Source organism: Panulirus ornatus, chromosome 56 (genome assembly GCF_036320965.1).
Source record: "Panulirus ornatus isolate Po-2019 chromosome 56, ASM3632096v1, whole genome shotgun sequence".
NCBI classification, from domain to species: domain Eukaryota; kingdom Metazoa; phylum Arthropoda; class Malacostraca; order Decapoda; family Palinuridae; genus Panulirus; species Panulirus ornatus.
The window spans coordinates 258,491-278,841 of record NC_092279.1 but is presented as its reverse complement, the minus strand read 5'-3'; the positions used below and the strand labels follow the sequence as shown (position 1 = coordinate 278,841).

The 20,351-nt window shown below is 48.1% G+C and overlaps 1 protein-coding gene across 2 annotated transcripts in view; it reads left to right on the top strand.

The window, feature by feature from the left end:
• Positions 1 to 20,351, top strand: part of LOC139765811 (metabotropic glutamate receptor 5-like) — a 173,759-nt gene that overhangs the window by 41,413 nt on the left and 111,995 nt on the right. For both annotated transcript variants that reach the window (XM_071693604.1, XM_071693605.1), the window contains exons 4-6: positions 73 to 262; positions 7,000 to 7,115; positions 13,889 to 14,019. In XM_071693604.1, the coding sequence (XP_071549705.1) occupies positions 73 to 262; positions 7,000 to 7,115; positions 13,889 to 14,019 (437 nt within the window). The remainder of the gene's footprint in view (positions 1 to 72; positions 263 to 6,999; positions 7,116 to 13,888; positions 14,020 to 20,351) is intronic.

Genomic DNA, 20,351 nt, shown 5'->3' with positions numbered 1-20,351 from the left:
TGTTTGCCCCACTGTGTACATGATCAGCTACGAGGGACCCACCTCTAGCGTGTGTCTGTGTCGCCCCCACAGGTACAGAACCTGCTGCAGCTCTTCGGGATCCCCCAGGTGGGTTACTCGGCCACCTCGCGGGACCTGAGCGACAAGTCCCGCTTCTCCTACTTCATGCGCGTCGTGCCCTCCGACTACTACCAGGCGCAGGTCATGGTGGACATCGTCAGGCACTACAACTGGACCTACGTCTCCGCCGTCCACACTGATGGTCAGTTAATGCCATGGGGAAGGGTCATGGGGGAGGGACAGGGCTGAGGGCTTGGTAAGGGTCATGGGGGAGTGACAGGGCTGAGGGCTTGGTAAGGGTCGTGAGAATGGGACAGGGTTTAGAGCGGGAAAAGGCAGTAGATCTTGTGGGAGGCTACTTGTCTGTACGAAGCAGTAGATCTTGTGGGAGGCTACGTGTCTGTATGAATCTCTTGAATTCCTAATGACTGTTAACCTCACCACAGTATGTGGCTGGTAAGGACATAACCAGTTGTATGGTGGATGGTTGGTTGGGAGGGGAACTTGGAGCTAGGCGGGGAGATGACCTGTTGCAGAGTCAGTGCTAAGCAATTGTACCACACCACCGCAATCCACTCCATCAGTGCACGTGGATCGCCCACACACCTTAACTTGGCTTTCGCCTGAGGTTCCTCACGACCCATTACCTTCTCGCTGATACCTTCTCCCGTATGGCGTTTTATGCCTCCATGTGTGGCAGAAGGGCGCGCTAGCCTTCTCCTCTGGCTCTCTGTCCTGACGGCAGACTAACAAATGATACACCAGTGCCTACCTTAAGTACATTCTAGTGCCTGCCATGGAACCCATATCAATCAAAGTTGACAAGCGGGTACAGCAACTGCTATTGACTACGACAGCGACGTAGTGAATTCATTCTACGAAGTCTGTCATGACGGAAGCCCTGGCAGCTAGGTAAACACATCAGACTCAGCAGTTGTGGCTGTCTGAATCCAAACGTTACAGCTCCACTATCGTCAGACTTGTGCAAAGCCTCGTATTGTCAAAGTCAGTCCCCTATTGTGCTCCGTTGTCGCCGATACATCACAATGAACAACATACATACAGTACATGAGCACAACCTTCTTATGGCACACAGGACAAGGTGCTGACACAATACTGGACCAGCGCCACTGACTTCCTCCAGTTCTCAAGGTCTTATTGATCAGGACATCCACCAAAGTGGAGCTGAGTACACCATCTTCCTTGGAACCGAGTCATACTTTATGGTTTGACTTCTGTGTCCATGGAAAAGAAACAGATGACTTTTTAGTAAACACAGATCAATATTTTCCCTCAGATTTAAGGCCGAAAATGGTAACGGTGACACCAGCCCATTTCCCTCTCTCAGACGTTCCAGGGAAGTAAGTGGTGATCTCAGCATTAAGGTGGACACTGGAAGATAACCATGGTAAGTTGGCCCTCAGGGCGACGAAGCTGGATCGCTACTCGGTAGACAACAGCGGACGCTAGCGGTCTAGTGCTGAGGCAATGTACAATGTTATGAAGGAACAACGTAAGTAGGACCTTAGGGAAGGTTAGTAAAACCTGCACGATGGTATGAAGGGACACATAAGTAGGACCACGTAAGTAGGACTTTAGAGAAGGGTAAATAAAAAGAAACTATGGAGGAACGTAAGTAGGGCATTAGAGAGGGTTAGGAAAACCTGCACAATACTGTGAAGGTATGTGAGTAGGGCCTGCTGAAGGGACGTAAGTAGAGACTCAAAGTTAAATACACCTGTACAGTACTATTGAGGGAGGTAAGGAAGGGGCGAAGAGATGGTTCAGACGAGTGGTATACCAACGAGAGACCATATATACAAGTCCTCTACCTAACCTAACCTACCACTGCGATAGCTACCATCCCTACCACATCATCAGATCCCCTCATTACTACCAAGTGGGGGCTCCACATGGTAGGGAGGTCACTAATGGTACTCACAACCTACTTAGTAAATCCCTCGCTCCAGTGGGCATACATGGCCTTAAGGGACCTATATACGCATATTACGCCACACTAAGAGACCTGTATACGCAGATCACGCCACCCTGAGTCCTATATACGCAGATTATGCCACATTAAGAGACCTATATACACAGACTAGTCCACACCGAGACCTATATACGCAGAGTACGCCATATTATGAGACCTATATACGCAGAATACACCACACTACGAGACCTATATATACAGACTAACCACACTAAGAGACCTATATACGCATATTACGCCATACTAAGAGGCCTATATACGCAGAGTACGCCACACTAAGAATCCTATATGCGCAGATTACTCCACACTAAGGGACATATACGCAGATTACGCCACATCAAGAGACATATATACGCAAATAACGCCGCACCAAGAGACCTATATACGCAGATTACGCCACACTGAAACCTATATACGCAGGTTACGCCACACTATGAGACCTATATACGCAGATTGCGCCACGCTGAGACCCATATACGCAGATCACACCACACTATGAGACCTATATAGGCATAATACAACTCACTACGAGACCTATATACGCATGTTACGCCTCACTGAGACCTATATACGCAGATTACGCCAAACTAAGAGATCTATATACGCAGATTTTGCCACACTAATAGACCTATATACGCAGATTACGCCACACTACGAGACCTATATACGCAGATTACGATACACACGGAGAGTATTCATCAGTGGCACACTTCTTTCAACACACACTGATTGAGGAAGGTCATACATTTCTTGGTAGATCACACTGACCAGAGAATACTGCAAGACAAGGGAGCCCGAGGGATCCTGCCACTTAATGCGGTGCACAGTGACCACATCTCGTCAGATTCTTCGTGCTCTCCATGATGAGTTGCTCCCCACTCCCCACCCACCTGGTCTCCATGATGCTTCTCCCATGCTGAACTACTCCCCATTCCCCACCACCTGGTCTCCATGATGCTTCTCCCATGCTGAACTACTCCCCATTCCCCACCACCTGGTCTCCATGATCCTTCTCCCATGCTGAACTAATCCCCACCCACCTGGTCTCCATGATCCTTCTCCCATGCTGAACTACTCCCCATTCCCCACCCACCTGGTCTCCATGATGCTTCTCCCATGCTGAACTACTCCCCATTCCCCACCCACCTGGTCTCCATGATGCTTCTCCCATGCTGAACTACTCCCCACCCACCTGGTCTCCATGATGCTTCTCCCATGCTGAACTACTCCCCACTCCCCACCCACCTGGTCTCCATGATGCTTCTCCCATGCTGAACTACTCCCCACTCCCCACCCACCTGGTCTCCATGATGCTTATCCAATGCTGAACTACTCCCCACCACCTGGTCTCCATGATGCTTCTCCCATGCTGAACTACTCCCCACTCCCCACCCACCTGGTCTCCATGATGCTTCTCCCATGCTGAACTACTCCCCACTCCCCACCCACCTGGTCTCCATGATCCTTCTCCCATGCTGAACTACTCCCCATTCCCCACCCACCTGGTCTCCATAATGCTTCTCCCATGCTGAACTACTCCCCACCCACCTGGTCTCCATGATGCTTCTCCCATGCTGAACTACTCCCCACCCACCTGGTCTCCATGATGCTTCTCCCATGCTGAACTACTCCCCATTCCCCACCCACCTGGTCTCCATGATCCTTCTCCCATGCTGAACTACTCCCCACTCCCCACCCACCTGGTCTCCATGATCCTTCTCCCATGCTGAACTACTCCCCACTCCCCACCCACCTGGTCTCCATGATGCTTATCCAATGCTGAACTACTCCCCACTCCCCACCCACCTGGTCTCCATGATGCTTCTCCCATGCTAAACTACTCCCCACTCCCCACCCACCTGGTCTCCATGATCCTTCTCCCATGCTGAACTACTCCCCACTCCCCACCCACCTGGTCTCCATGATCCTTCTCCCATGCTGAACTACTCCCCACTCCCCACCACCTGGTCTCCATGATCCTTCTCCCATGCTGAACTACTCCCCACCCACCTGGTCTCCATGATGCTTCTCCCATGCTGAACTACTCCCCATTCCCCACCCACCTGGTCTCCATGATGCTTCTCCCATGCTGAACTACTCCCCATTCCCCACCCACCTGGTCTCCATGATGCTTCTCCCATGCTGAACTACTCCCCATTCCCCACCCACCTGGTCTCCATGATGCTTCTCCCATGCTGAACTACTCCCCATTCCCCACCACCTGGTCTCCATGATCCTTCTCCCATGCTGAACTACTCCCCATTCCCCACCCACCTGGTCTCCATGATGCTTCTCCCATGCTGAACTACTCCCCACCCACCTGGTCTCCATGATGCTTCTCCCATGCTGAACTACTCCCCATTCCCCACCCACCTGGTCTCCATGATCCTTCTCCCATGCTGAACTACTCCCCATTCCCCACCACCTGGTCTCCATGATGCTTCTCCCATGCTGAACTACTCCCCATTCCCCACCCACCTGGTCTCCATGATGCTTCTCCCATGCTGAACTACTCCCCACCCACCTGTTCTCCATGATCCTTCTCCCATGCTGAACTACTCCCCATTCCCCACCACCTGGTCTCCATGATCCTACCCACACTGAACTACTCCCCACTCCCCACCACCTGGTCTCCATGATCCTTCTCCCATGCTGAACTACTCCCCACCCACCTGGTCTCCATGATCCTTCTCCCATGCTGAACTACTCCCCACTCCCCACCCACCTGGTCTCCATGATCCTTCTCCCATGCTGAACTACTCCCCACCCACCTGGTCTCCATGATGCTTCTCCCATGCTGAACTACTCCCCACTCCCCACCACCTGGTCTCCATGATCCTTCTCCCATGTTGAACTACTCCCCACCCACCTGGTCTCCATGATCCTTCTCCCATGCTGAACTACTCCCCATTCCCCACCCACCTGGTCTCCATGATCCTTCTCCCATGCTGAACTACTCCCCATTCCCCACCACCTGGTCTCCATGATCCTACCCACACTGAACTACTCCCCACTCCCCACCACCTGGTCTCCATGATCCTACCCACACTGAACTACTCCCCACTCCCCACCACCTGGTCTTCATGATCCTCCCTCTATTGAACTACTCCCCACTCCCCACCACTTGTTTTACCAATGGCGTCTCAGCTACGTCTCTTCCTTGTATATCAACTTATTGTTGTATGTCATCTACTTCATTCTTCTGTCTCCCCTGACGATGTGATCATTACACGAAAGTGCACTTGGGAACTTATCGTGTGCCATATATACAGTATACATAAACTGCAGACATATAGCCGGGCTTATCCTCCCTCTGAAATGTATATACAGTATATATAAACTATAGACATATAGTTGGGCTTATCCTCCTTCTAAAATGTATGTACAGTATATATAAACTGTAGACATATAGCCGGGATTATCCTCCCTCTAAACTGTATTTACAGTATATATATAAATTGTAGACATATAGCCTAGCTTAGCCATCCTCTGAACTGTATATGCAGTATATATAAACTGTCGACACAAAACAAGGGCACCAGAAACACAAGAGTCAACACGCCGACCATATATTGTTCAAGCAACACACTTCATACAGATTTTTATTACCAGGACGAACTTCTGTTTCTCTGTTCTATACTGTCCATTCTCGTCTTTTTCCTCCCTCTTTCCCTCCCTCATTCTCTAAACCATGGCTTATAAAAGAAAGAGAAATGGGTACGAAAAAAGGAGGGTCGACGGGTGATGGGCTCTTGGTCCATGGCCGCCCTGGGGAAGTATGGCCAAGGCCGCCAGCGCTCTCTCTCTCTCTCTCTCTCTCTCTCTCTCTCTCTCTCTCTCTCTCTCTCTCTCTCTCTCTCTCTCTCTCTCTCTCTCTCTCTCTCTCTCTCTCTCTTCCCTCAGCGGCCAGAGAGCTACAACAGTCAGCGATGCTGAAGGATGACCTATCATATTTTGGAGAGGGTGAGGGACCGTCGTACAAGGGGATAGAGAGTCAGTGGTTAGTGATGGGGATAGTCGAAGCCGTAGAGAGGCGGGTGGAGGAGGGATGACGGAGAGAATAGTGAGGGGTTAGTGGAGAGGGTTAGGTACGAAAGACGTAAGGGATAGCTGCGAGAGCAGTGAGGGGTTCGTGGATAGACTCAGGCACGAAAAAAGGGTAAGGGATTGCGTCGAGAATAGAGAAGGGGTTAGTGGATAGGCACAAGAATGAAAGGAGAGTAAGGGACAGCAGCGAGAACAGTGAGGGAGCTAGTGGATAGGCGCAAGCACGAAAGGAAGGTAAGGGATGGCGTCGAGAACAATGAGGGAGGGGCTAGTGGATAGGCACAGGCACGAGAGGAGGGTACGGGATAGTGATGATTGAAATACCACAATCGGGGAAACACGACTTCACCTACTCTAAAATGAAGAGGGGACACAGACGCCACCCTTGGGAACCCCTGGATGATACTATTGACCAACATTAACCCCCGGGTGTTGCTAAGCCCCTCCTCCCGTCCCGCTGAGCTTATATTCTGGTGATAACCCTGCTCTCCAGGGGCGTCTTGAGCGCCCATATTGTAATGGTGAGTTGACATGCTTCGTAGAGCCAAGCTGTGTCATTATTATTCTCATTACACGAAATATATGCAGAGCCCGAATAGCTTTAGGCTATACAGAGGAATATAGGACCTGTTATATCATTTACCAGTTTTGTTATATCATTTACAAGCCTTGCTATATCATATAACAGCTCTGCTATATCATATACCAGCCCTGCTATATCATATACCAGTCCTGCTATATCATATACCGGCTCTGCTATATCATATACCAGCCCTGCTATATCATATACCAGTCCTGCTATATCATTTACAAGCCTTGCTATATCACATAACAGCTCTGCTATATCATATACCAGCCTTGCTATATCGTTTATATGATATATACTCTTGGTTGAGCAGGAAACTACGGCCAGAGCGGCATCACAGCCTTCCGGGAGCTGGCGGAGAAGAACAGCATCTGTATCGCGAAGGAAGACTCGGTGCTGAGCAACGCTGAGGACGAGGCCTTTGATATGGTAAGTGTTGGTGGGAAGGAGAGAGAGAGAGAGAGAGAGAGAGAGAGAGAGAGAGAGAGAGAGAGAGAGAGAGAGAGAGAGAGAGAGAGAGAGAGAGAGAGAGAGGAGTGAAGGGAGGAGCAGGAAGTTAGAGGCAGGATTAGAAAGCCAGTTGGAGAGTTAGAAAGCTAGGAATGAGGCCAGAAAGCTAGGGGCAGGGCCAAAAACATGGGAAAGGCTAGAAAGCTAGAGATAGGGCCAGAAAGCTAAGAGCAGGGCCAAAAAGGTAAGGGCAAGGCCAAAACACAAAGGGAAGGGCTAGAAAGCTAGGTGTAGGGCCAGAAAGCTGAGGACAGGGCCAGAAAGCTAAGGGTGGGGACAAAAAACAAGGGGAAGGGCTAGAAAGCCAGAGATAGAGCTAGAAAGCTAAGGGCAGGGCCAGAAAGGTAAGGGCAAAGCCAAAAAAATCAAGGGGAAGGGCTAGAGTGCTAGGTGTAGGGGCAGAAAGCTAAGGACAGGGCCAGAAAGCTAAGGGCAGGGCCAGAACGCTAAGGGTAGGGCCAAAAAAGCTAGGATATGGGTCAGAAGGCTAAAGATAGGTCAGAAAGCTACGGGTAGGACCAGATACATCCTCTGTGTCAAATGCCAAGTGACAAAAGAGCATTTCCAGTGGCCTTCCTGACTGATTTAATCCTGAGGTCAGGGGATAGCCCAGAGATCGGGAGGGTCAAAGGTCACGCCTCAGGGAGATCTAGATGGTCAGAAAACAGGTAAAACTAGGATGTGGAAGAAGACCTGAGGTGGTCAGAGAATCCGCGGTAAGTTGACAGAGACCTGTGCTGAGGAGGTGGGTGTAAAAGTACTGGTATGAGGGCTGAGTACACAGACAGTCAGCCCGTCTGGTACATACAGACAGCTGGACGGGAACGCAGACGGGTGAAGAGAGCCAGACAGGTGCTGAGGGAGACAGAGAGAGGCACAGACCGTCAAGTACATACAGACAGCTGGGAGAACACACAGACAGGTGAAGACAGCTGGGAAGGGTCTGAGAGAGACAGAGAGAAGCACATACAGCTGGGGAACACAGACAGGTAAAGAGAGCCAGGCAGGTACTGAGGGAGACAGAGAGAAGCACAGACAGCTGGGGAACACAGACAGGTAAAGAGAGCCAGACAGGTGCTGAAAAGTGCTGAGGGAGACAGAGAGAAGCACAGACAGTCAGCCAGTCTGGTAGAGATCAGAAGGCGACCATATGGGTTCCAGGATCGCTGGTGAGGATCAAGAAGGGAGATTTTTGAGGTTACGGGACGTTTGTAAGGGTGGTAGATGTTATGGATCCGGCTCAGGAGCTTATGGGGTCAGTGGCCACAAGTTAAGGGGTGACAGCACAGGAGTGTGGTTGGTTCGAAGTCCTTAGTAGATTGAAGGAGGTCATGACTTTAGGATAGATAAGAAAGGTCACTCTTACAGGAGCAGGACCCAGGGAATCGTGGTTCATAGGACAGGCTTGATGCGTCATAGGATGAGGGGTCAGAGACTGTGTTGATCTCCACGGATCTCTTTTCAAAGATCCGGAATAAGCCTCGGGTGTCGGGGCTGAGAGAGGGGCCAGAGACCCTCAGATAGGGCGGCAAATGTGGAGGGGCTTGGGGCAAGAGAGGGGTCAGAGGTCACGGGAGACAATTAAAGAGACTCATAGGCTAGGTCACAGTAGCTAGGGACAGAATGGATGATTCATCAAACACTTATCAAAATATTCACAACCTTACGTTCTTTTCATTTGTATCATAACACCATTGATTGTAGACACAAGAAATGTACATCGACACCCACCTCCCTTCCATTAACTGCCGTAGTTCCATTTTCTTCCTCCTTCAGATCATTATGGGTCATATACGAGGGGGTCAGGGTGTCGGAAATGAGTAAATGGGGAATAATGGTCATAGGATAAGGGATAAAGAGGTGGTCAGAGAAGTCGAGAGAGAAGAGTGGTCAGAATCTTCCTGGGGGGAGGGGGGGGGGGTCAGAAATCCGGGACGGTCTTGAGTTAGGATCGGGCCACCAGAGACCATCACTCAGGAGACGAGGTGTCCCAGAGGCTGTGGAATGAAACTCAGGAGAGATCTGAAAAGTCACGAGACAGAAGGGAGGGGTAGACATCATGTTGGGGGGTTGGGGGTGGGGATGGAGAGGATGTCTTGCGACAGAGATGTTGTCATAAGGTACGGGTGATGAAGGGGGTCAGCTGGGATTATGAGAATTGCTCCCATACTTCATGTAGTCAGTATGAGGGATTATGAGGTGTGTCGTCAAAGATCAGGAAGGGTGAGGGTGGATGGGTGTGGGCGGGACTCGTAAGGGGAAGGTGTAGGCGGGGAAATTGGGGGGGGGGGAGAGGGAGTTAGGAGCCGAGTGATGACAGACCGACGGATTAATGCACGAGAGAGAGAGAGAGAGAGAGAGAGAGAGAGAGAGAGAGAGAGAGAGAGAGAGAGAGAGAGAGAGAGAGAGAGAGAGAGAGAGAGAGAGAGAGGTTTTTCTGAAGATTACGGAGCGATGGGTCAAAGGTGAGAGGAGAAGTGAAAGGTTAAGGAACTGTCACATGGGGCCGTCACCTCAGCTCCCCGTCACCTCGGGGCCCCGTCACTTCGGGGTCCCGTCACCTCGAGGCCCCGTCACCTTGAGGTCCCGTCACCTCGGGCCCCTGTCACCTCGAGGCCCCGTCACCTCGAGGCCCCGTCACCTCACCTTGAGGTCTCTTCGCCTCGGGGTCCCATCACCTCGGGGCCCCGTCACCTCGGGGTCCTGTCACCTTGGGGTCTCTTCGCCTCGGGGCCCCGTCACCTCGGGGCCCCGTCACCTCGGACCATCACAGCCGAATTAATGAGAGCGACACGGACGTAGGTGAGCGCACAACACGACACGAAGGTCGCCAGAGTCGTTCAGATATGGTCGTTATGAGGAAGGAGGCGAGAGATGAGGGTGATAGATTATGGTAGATTATGATCAAAATGTCAGGAAAGAGTTGATGAAAATGAGTTAGTGATAGTGAAGATAGACGAAGGTAGAGACATGGATGATGAAGATGTGGGCTGAAGAGCAGGTGGTAAATAGGGACTGTTGATCTGTGAGACGATGAGGAGAGAGAATATTGGTGTTGAATAGTGAGGAAAAGTAGTGTTGAACAGGTGTACAAGGGGAATATTGGGGAAAAGTAGTGTTGAACAGGTGCACAAGGGGAATATTGGGGAAAAGTAGTGTTGAACAGGTGCACAGGAGGAATATTGAAAAAAAGTAGTGTTGAACAGGTGTACAGGGGGAATATTGAGGAAAAGTAGTGTTGAACGGATGTAATGGGGTAATGTTGAGTGGGAGGGAGTCTGTGGGAAGTGATAGCCAAGAAGGATTGGGAGATGCTATAGAGTGAGGGAGTATGGAACCTTGAAATGGTATGTAGATGGAAGAAGGGGATCCGGGATAAGGGAGGGAGGGTAGTAGATGTTAAATCAGTTGGCACGACAGGCGCTAACTGTACACGATGAGGGAGTAATGAGTGACAGTCGGGTAGAGATGAGTAGGGCGAGTCAGAGAGGAAGTCAAGAGTGGGGTGTGATGAATTCAAACCCCTTGTTTGGTTGGTTGAGGAGAGTAGGGCGTGTCAGAGAGGAAGTCAAGAGTAGGGTGTGATGAATTCAAACCCCCCTTGTATTATGGTAGGGGTAGGAGGAGGTAGTGGAAGCCACTCTAGTTAAAGTTAGGTATAACAGAGCGAGACATAGAGCAGGTGGCTGTCCAGGGGCCGTGGAAATGGGAGGTAATCGAGCGACGAGCGAGCCCCCAGGCGGTTGCTTGTCCCGGGGTAACCAAGCGGAGGGCCTGAAGAATAGCTTACAGAACCTCAAATATGTATGGCAGAGGGAGGGTGGCTGAGACGACGGGGTAGGGGAGAGAAAGGGGGCAGGAGACTAACGGGGAGAGGGACAGCAGGCCGAGTGATGGGGGGATGATAACCCGAGTGGGAATTGAGATTGAGAGGGAAGTTAGGTAGGTACATTTAAGGGACACCAGCTGCAGTAGGGACGACAGAGTGGGAGATCAGAGGGTTGGAAACCCGGTGGTGAGGGGATAAGGCTGGGACCAGAGTGATAGGAGGCAAGAGATTAAGGATAGGCGTGGAGGAGTGGGGATAGGCACCAGAATGTTGGGGATTAGTAACGACGGGATAAGGAGCAGGGACGAGGGGATAGGAAACCAAGGTATTAGGGGAAAGGATAGGGATGATAGGGATAGGAAGAAGGAACCAATAGAAAAGGATAGGTGGATAGTAGAGGTAACGGGCTAGACAGGCGGGAATGCAGACTTCACTGGACGGTGACCAGTATACAAAATGCAGGAATGTTTGCAGTGATAACGGTGTTGCACAGACAGTCAGCCACTGTGGTACAGACAGTTTCGGGGGAACACAGACCTGTTATGACAGCCAGGTATGTACTGACAGGGACAGAGAGAAGCACAGACAGTCAGTCAGTGAGGTACATACAGACAGCTGGGTGGAAACACTGACAGGCGAAGATAGCCAGGCAGGTACTGAGAGAGACAGAGAAGCGTAGACGGTCAGTCAGCCAGTCAGACATAGACAGATGGGGAAAGCACAGATAGTTGAAGACAGACAAAAGCACAGACAGTCGGAAACTGCTAAAGAGAAGAGGAGGATAGACACAGTCAGAAACAGTTAAGAAGAAGAAGCAGGTATATATATATATATATATATATATATATATATATATATATATATTCCCTGGGGATAGGGGAGAAAGAATACTTCCCACGTATTCCCTGCATGTCGTAGAAGGCGACTAAAAGGGGAGGGAGCGGGGGGCTGGAAATCCTCCCCTCTCGTTTTTTTTTAATTTTCCAAAAGAAGGAACAGAGAATTGAGCCAGGTGAGGGTATTCCCTCAAAGGCCCACTCCTCTGTTCTTAACGCTACCTCGCTAATGCGGGAAATGGCGAATAGTTTGAAAGAAAAAAGAAAAAGAATATATATATATATATATATATATATATATATATATATATATATATATATATATATATATATATATATATATATATAGACAGGCAGACATAGCTGACAAGAAGACAGCGAGGGAGAGGGAGAAGGAAGGCTAGGCAGGAGGGACTGGGGAGCGTCTTTGTGGGAAGCCAGTCATGACGCCCCATGATGGCGGAGGGGGAGGGAAGGAGGCAGCAGGCACTGCCAGAGGGAGGGAGGGAAGGGGGCAGCAGGCACTGCCAGAGGGAGGGAGGGAATGGGGCAACAGGCACTGCCAGAGGGAGGGAGGGAATGGGGCAACAGGCACTGCCAGAGGGAGGGAGGGAAGGGGGCAACAGGCACTGCTGAAGGGAGGGAGGGAACCTACCAGGATAAATTCCCCACTAATGAGGGGTCTGGGATAGCGGTGGGGGGACGTGAAAAGGTGACCCCCTGAGAACGGCATAGCTGGTGAAAAGGTGGCCATGTATAATTCATCAGGAGGCAGGTGACTGTCCCCCGCATCACATGGACCTCAAAAAGGAATCGAAAAAAAAAATGATTTTATTTTTACTTCTAACGTCCCCTGGTGGACGGGAGGCTGGGTGCCCAACTGGCCTCTCACTCGTGTGTGTGTGTGTGTGTGTGTGTGTGTGTGTGTATGTGTGTGTGTGTGTGTGTGTGTGTGTGTGTGTGTTTGTTGTACACTTAATATACGTAAAGATAGTCTCATGATGTCAGCGTCTTGTGACTTATTCTTAAGTATCATTACGTAACTTCACCAGACGTGTAGTGTTAAGACTTTAAGCTACTGTGGGTCGGTGTTAGGAGCAGACATGAGTTTACGTTCTACGTCGTGACGCAAACGTGACGGTGTAGTCGTACGTCTTGACACATGCGTATGACAGGGTAATTCTACGTCGTGACGCATACGGCGTAGATGCGAGTCGTAACGCGTGTGACGTGTGCTGCTCTGCCTTGTCAGAATTTGTATCAGTGGAAGTGTGTGTTCTTTGACGCGACGAAACAGACTTAGGTCACAAGGGATCGTGACGGTACAGACGTGGGTCACAAGAGGTCATGACTATACAGACGTGGGTCACAAGAGGTCATGACTACAGACGTGGGTCACAAGAGGTCATGACTATACAGACGTGGGTCACAAGGGGTCATGACTATACAGACGTGGGTCACAAGGGGTCATGACTATACAGACGTGGGTCACAAGGGGTCATGACTATACAGACGTGGGTCACAAGAGGTCATGACTATACAGACGTGGGTCACAAGGAGTCGTGACTATACAGACGTGGGTCACAAGAGGTCATGACTATACAGACGTGAGTCATAAGAGGTCATGACTATACAGACGTGGGTCACAAGGAGTCGTGACTATACAGACGTGGGTCACAAGGGGTCATGACTATACAGACGTGGGTCATAAGAGGGCATGACTATACAGAACGTGGGTCACAAGTGGTCATGACTATACAGACGGGGGTCACAAGGGGTCATGACTATACAGACATGGGTCACAAGGAGTCGTGACTATACAGACGTGGGTCATAAGAGGGCATGACTATACAGACGTGGGTCACAAGGGGTCATGACTATACAGACGTGGGTCACAAGGAGTCGTGACTATACAGACGTGGGTCACAAGGGGTCATGACTATATAGAGGTGGGTCACAGGGAGGGGGGGAACATGATGGTGTCAAGCGTCACCCACCTGAAGGTGTTCTTGGCTTGTGTGTTCCAGGTTATCAAGCAGCTCATGGAGGACCATCGGGCGAACGTGGTAGTGTGCTTCTGTGAGGGCATGACGGTGAGGAACCTCCTGCTGGCCTCACAGAGGAACAACGTCACCTCCAGGTTCCTCTTCATCGGCAGGTGAGTTGTTGGCCTTGATGCATCTACAGTCCGTCGGGGTTCGAATCCTGGTCGCGCTGGTCAGTCCGCTGCTAACCCATCTGTTCATCAACCCCTATGGGGCTTTTCGATAAATTGGGTACATGGTTTAGGAGGCTATGGTATGGTGGCGACGGAAATGGATGAAGGCAGGAAGTATGGATATGTGCATGTGTATATATGTGTATGTCTCTGTATGTATGTTTATGTATACGTTGAAATGTATAGGTATGCATATGTGCGTGTGTGGGCGTTTATGTATATACATGTGTATGTGGGTGGGTTGGGACATTCTTTCGTCTGTTTCCATGTGTTACCTCGCTAATGCGGGAGACAGCGACTAAGTATGATATATATATATATATATATATATATATATATATATATATATATATATATATATATATATATATATATATTCATTGATTTATTCATTCATTTATCTATTTTGCTTTGTCGCTGTCTCCCGCGTTAGCGAGGTAGCGCAAGGAAGCAGTCGAAAGAATGGCCCAACCCACCCACATACACAGGTACATACATACACGTCCACACACGCAAATAGACATACCTATACATCTCAACGTATACATATATATACACACAGACATATACAGATATACACATGTACATATTTCATATTGTCTGCCTTTATTCATTCCCATCGCCACCTCGCCACACATGAAATAACAACCCCCTCCCCCCTCATGTATGCGAGGTAGCGCTAGGAAAAGACAACAAAGGCCACATTCGTTCACACTCAGTCTCTAGCCGTCATGTAATAATGCACCGAAACCACAGCTCCCTTTCCACATCCAGGCCCCACAGAACTTTCCATGGTTTACCCCAGACGCTTCATATGCCCTGGTTCAATCCATTGACAGCACGTCGCCCCGGTATACCACATCGTTCCAATTCACTCTATTCCTTGCACGCCTTTCACCCTTCTGCATGCTCAGGCCACGATCACTCAAAATCTTTTTCACTCCATCTTTCCACCTCCAATTTGGTCTCCCACTTCTCCTCGTTCCCTCCACCTCTGACACATATATCCTCTTTGTCAATCTTTCTTCACTCATTCCCTCCATATGTCCAGACAATTTCAATACACCCTCTTCTTCTCTCTCAACCACACTCTTTTTATTACCACACATCTCACAACCATACAACATTGTTGGAACCACTATTCCCTCAAACATACCCATTTTTGCTTTCCGAGATAACGTTCTTGCCTTCCACACATTCCCAGAACCTTCGTCCCCTCCCATACCGGTATCTATGACTAACTTCCGCTTCCTTGGTTCCATCCGATGCCAAATCACACCCAGATATCTAAAACACTTCACTTCCTCCAGTTTTTCTCCACTCAAACTCACCTTGGAAATTACTTGTCCCTCAACCCTACTGAGCCTAATAACCTTGTTCTTATTCACAATTACTCTTAGCTTTCTTGTTTCACACACTTTACCAAACTCAGTCACCAACATCTGGAGTTTCTCACCCGAATCAGCCACTAGTGCTGTATCATCAGCGAACAATAACTGACTCGCTTTCCCAGCCCTCTCATCTACAAGAGACTGCATACTTGATCTCTCCAAAATTCTTGCATTCACCTCCCTGACAACCCCATCCATAAACAAATTAAACAACAATGGAAACATGCACCCCTGCCGCAAACCGACATCCAATGAGAACCAATCACTTTCCTCTCTTCATACACGTACACATGCCTTACATCCTCGATAAAAACTTTTCACTGCTTCTAGCAACTTACCTCTGACACCATACACTCTTAATACCTTCCATAGAGCATCTCTATCATATGCCTTCTCCATATCTATAAATGCTACTTAAAAATCCATCTGTTTTTCTAAGTATTTCTCACATACATTCTTCAAAGCAAACGCCTCATCCACACATCCTCTACCACTTCTGAAACCACACTGCTCTTCCCCAATCTGATGCTCTGTACATGCCTTCACCCTCTCAATCAATACCCTCCCATATAATTTCCCAGGAATACTCAACAAACTTATACCTCTGTAATTTGAGCACTCACCTGTATCCCCTTTCCCTTTGTACAGTGGCACTATGCATGCATTCCACCAATCCTAAGGCACTTCACCATGAACCATACATGCATTGAATATCCTCACCAACCAGTCAACAACACAGTCACCCACTTTTTTAAATACATTCCACAGCAATACCATCCAGACCCGCCGCTATGCCAGCTTTCACCTTCCCTTTCTCTGTTTACCAAATCATTCTCCCTGACCCTCTCACTTCGTCTACCACCTCGACCAAAACACCCTATATCTGCCACTCTATCATCAAACACATTCAACAAACCTTCAAAATACTCACTCCATCTTCCTCTCACCTCACCACTACTTGTTATCACCTCCCTATTTGCCCCCTTCACTGAAGTTCCCATTTGTTCTCTTGTCTTACGCACTCTATTTACCGCCTTCCAAAACATCTTTATATATATATATATATATATATATATATATATATATATATATATATATATATATATATATATATATATATATATGCTGAAAAAGGACTGGTGATTGGGAATGCCTGGTTTAAAAAGCGAGATATACATAAGTATACGTATGTAAGTAGGAGAGATGGCCAGAGAGCGTTATTGGATTACGTGTTAATTGATAGACACACGAAAGAGAGACTTTTGGATGTTAATGTCCTGAGAGGTGCAACTGGAGGGATGTCTGATCATTATCTTGTGGAGGCGAAGGTGAAGATTTGTGGGGGTTTTCAGAAAAGAAGAGAGAATGTTGGGGTGAAGAGAGTGGTGAGAGTAAGTGAGCTTGGGAAGGAGACTTGTGTGAGGAAGTACCAGGAGAGACTGAGTACAGAATGGAAAAAGGTGAGAACAAAGGAGGTAAGGGGAGTGGGGGAGGAATGGGATGTATTTAGGGAAGCCGTGATGGCTTGCGCAAAAGATGCTTGTGGCATGAGAAGCGTGGGAGGTGGGTTGATTAGAAAAGGTAGTGAGTGGTGGGATGAAGAAGTAAGATTATTAGTGAAAGAGAAGAGAGAGGCATTTGAACGATTTTTGCAGGGAAAGGGTGCAAATGAGTGGGAGAGGTATAATAGAAAGAGGCAGGATGTCAAGAGAAAGGTGCAAGAGGTGAAAAAGAGGGCAATGAGAGTTGGGGTGAGAGAGTATCATTAAATTTCAGGGAGAATAAAAGGATGTTTTGGAAGGAGGTAAATAAAGTGCGTAAGACGAGGGAGCAAATGGGAACTTCAATGAAGGGGGCTAATGGGGAGGTGATAACAGGTATTGGTGATGTGAGAAGGAGATGGAGTGAGTATTTTGAAGGTTTGTTGAATGTGTTTGATGATAGAGTGGCAGATATAGGAGGTTTTGGTCGAGGTGGTGTGCAAATTGAGGGGGTTAGGGAAAATGGTTTGCTAAATAAAATAAAAAGTAGTAAAAGCTTTACTGAAGATAAAAGCCGGTAAAGCAGCAGGTTTGGATGGTATTGCAGTGGAATTTATTAAAAAAGGGGGTGACTGTATTGTTGACTGGTTGGTAAGGTTGTTTAATGTATGTATAATTCATGGTGAGGTACCTGAGGATTGGCGGAATGCTTGCATAGTGCCATTGTACAAAGACAAAGGGGATAAGAGTGAGTGCTCAAATTACAGAGGTATAAGTTTGTTGAGTATTCCTGGTAAATTATATGGGAGGGTATTGATTGCGAGGGTGAAGGCATGTACAGAGCATCAGATTGGGGAAGAGCAGTGTGGTTTCAGAAGTGGTAGAGAATGTGTGGATCAGGTGTTTGCTTTAAAGAATGTATGTGAGAAATACTTAGAAAAACAAATGATTTGTATGTAGCATTTATGGATCTGGAGAAGGCATATGATAGAGTTGATAGAGATGCTCTGTGGAAGGTTTTAAGAATGTATGGTGTTGGAGGCAAGTTGTTGGAAGCAGTGAAAAGTTTTTATCGAGGATGTAAGGCATGTGTATGTGTAGGAAGAGAGGAAAGTGATTGGTTCTCAGTGAATGTAGGTTTGCGGCAGGGGTGTGTGATGTCTTCATTATTGTTTAATTTGTTTATGGATGGGGTTGTTAGGGAGGTGAATGCAAGACGTTTGGAAAGAGAGGTAAGTATGCAGTCTGTTGTGGATGAGAGATCTTGGGAAGTGAGTCAGTTGTTGTTCGCTGATGATACAGCGCTGGTGGCTGATTCATGTGAGAAGCTGCAGAAGCTGGGGGCTGAGTTTGGTAAAGTGTGTGAAAGAAGAAAGTTAAGAGTAAATGTGAATAAGAGCAAGGTTATTAGGTACAGTAAGGTTGAGGGTCAAGTCAACTGGGAGGTAAGTTTGAATGGAGAAAAACTGGAGGAAGTAAAGTGTTTTAGATATCTGGAGTGGATCTGGCAGCGGATGGAACCATGGAAGCGGAAGTGAATCATAGGGTGGGGAGGTGGCGAAAATCCTGGGAGCCTTGAAGAATGTGTGGAAGTCGAGAACATTATCTCGGAAACCAAAAATGGGTATGTTTAAAGGAATAGTGGTTCCAACAATGTTGTATGGTTGCGAGGCGTGGGCTATGGATAGAGTTGTACGCAAGAGGGTGGATGTACTGGAAATGAGATGTTTGAGGACAATATGTGGTGTGAGGTGGTTTGATCGAGTAAGTAATGTAAGGGTAAGAGAGATGTGTGGAAATAAAAAGAGCGTGGTTGAGAGAGCAGAAGAGGGTGTTTTGAAATGGTTTGGGCACATGCAGAGAATGAGTGAGGAAAGATTGACCAAGAGGATATATGTGTCGGAGGTGGAGGGAACGAGGAGAAGTGGAGACTAAATTGGAGGTGGAAAGATGGAGTGAAAAAGATTTTGAGTGATCGGGGCCTGAACATGCAGGAGGGTGAAAGGCGAGCAAGGAATAGAGTGAATTAGATCGATGTGGTATACCGGGGTCGACGTGCTGTCAGTGGATGGAATCAGGGCATGTGAAGCGTCTGGGGTAAACCATGGAAAGTTCTGTGGGGCCTGGATGTGGAAAGGGAGCTGTGGTTTCGGGCATTATTGCATGACAGCTAAAGACTGAGTGTGAACGAATGGGGCCTTTGTTGTCTTTTCCTAGCGCTACCTCGCACACATGAGGGGGGAGGGGGATGTTATTCCATGTGTGGCGAGGTGGCCATGGGAATGAATAAAGGCAGACAGTGTGAATTGTGTGCATGTGTATATATTTATATGTCTGTGTGTGTATATATATGTGTACATTGAGATGTATGGGTGTGTATATTTGCGTGTGTGGACGTGTATGTATATACATGAGTATGGGGGTGGGTTGGGCCATTTCTTTCGTCTGTTTCCTTGCGCTACCCCGCAAACGCGGGAGACAGCGACAAAGCAAAATAAGTATATAGAATATATATATATATATACATATATATATATATATATATATATATATATATATATATATATATATATATATATATATATATATATATCCTTGCGCTACCTCGCGTTTGCGAGATAGCGCAAGGAAACAGACGAATGAAATGGCCCAACCCACCCCCATACACATGTATATACATACGTCCACACACGCAAATATACATACCTACACAGCTTTCCATGGTTTACCCCAGACGCTTCACATGCCCTGATTCAATCCACTGACAGCACGTCAACCCCGGTATACCACATCGATCCAATTCACTCTATTCCTTGCCCTCCTTTCACCCTCCTGCATGTTCAGGCCCCGATCACACAAAATCTTTTTCACTCCATCTTTCCACCTCCAATTTGGTCTCCCACTTCTCCTCGTCCCCTCCACCTCCGACACATATATCCTCTTGGTCAATCTTTCCTCACTCATTCTCTCCATGTGCCCAAACCATTTCAAAACACCCTCTTCTGCTCTCTCAACCACGCTCTTTTTATTTCCACACATCTCTCTTACCCTTACGTTACTTACTCGATCAAACCACCTCACACCACACATTGTCCTCAAACATCTCATTTCCAGCACATCCATCCTCCTGCGCACAACTCTATCCATAGCCCACGCCTCGCAACCATATAACATTGTTGGAACCACTATTCCTTCAAACATACCCATTTTTGCTTTCCGAGATAATGTTCTCGACTTCCACACATTCTTCAAGGCTCCCAGGATTTTCGCCCCCTCCCCCACCCTATGATTCAATTCCGCTTCCATGGTTCCATCCGCTGCCAGATCCACTCCCAGATATCTAAAACACTTTACTTCCTCCAGTTTTTCTCTATTCAAACTTACCTCCCAATTGACTTGA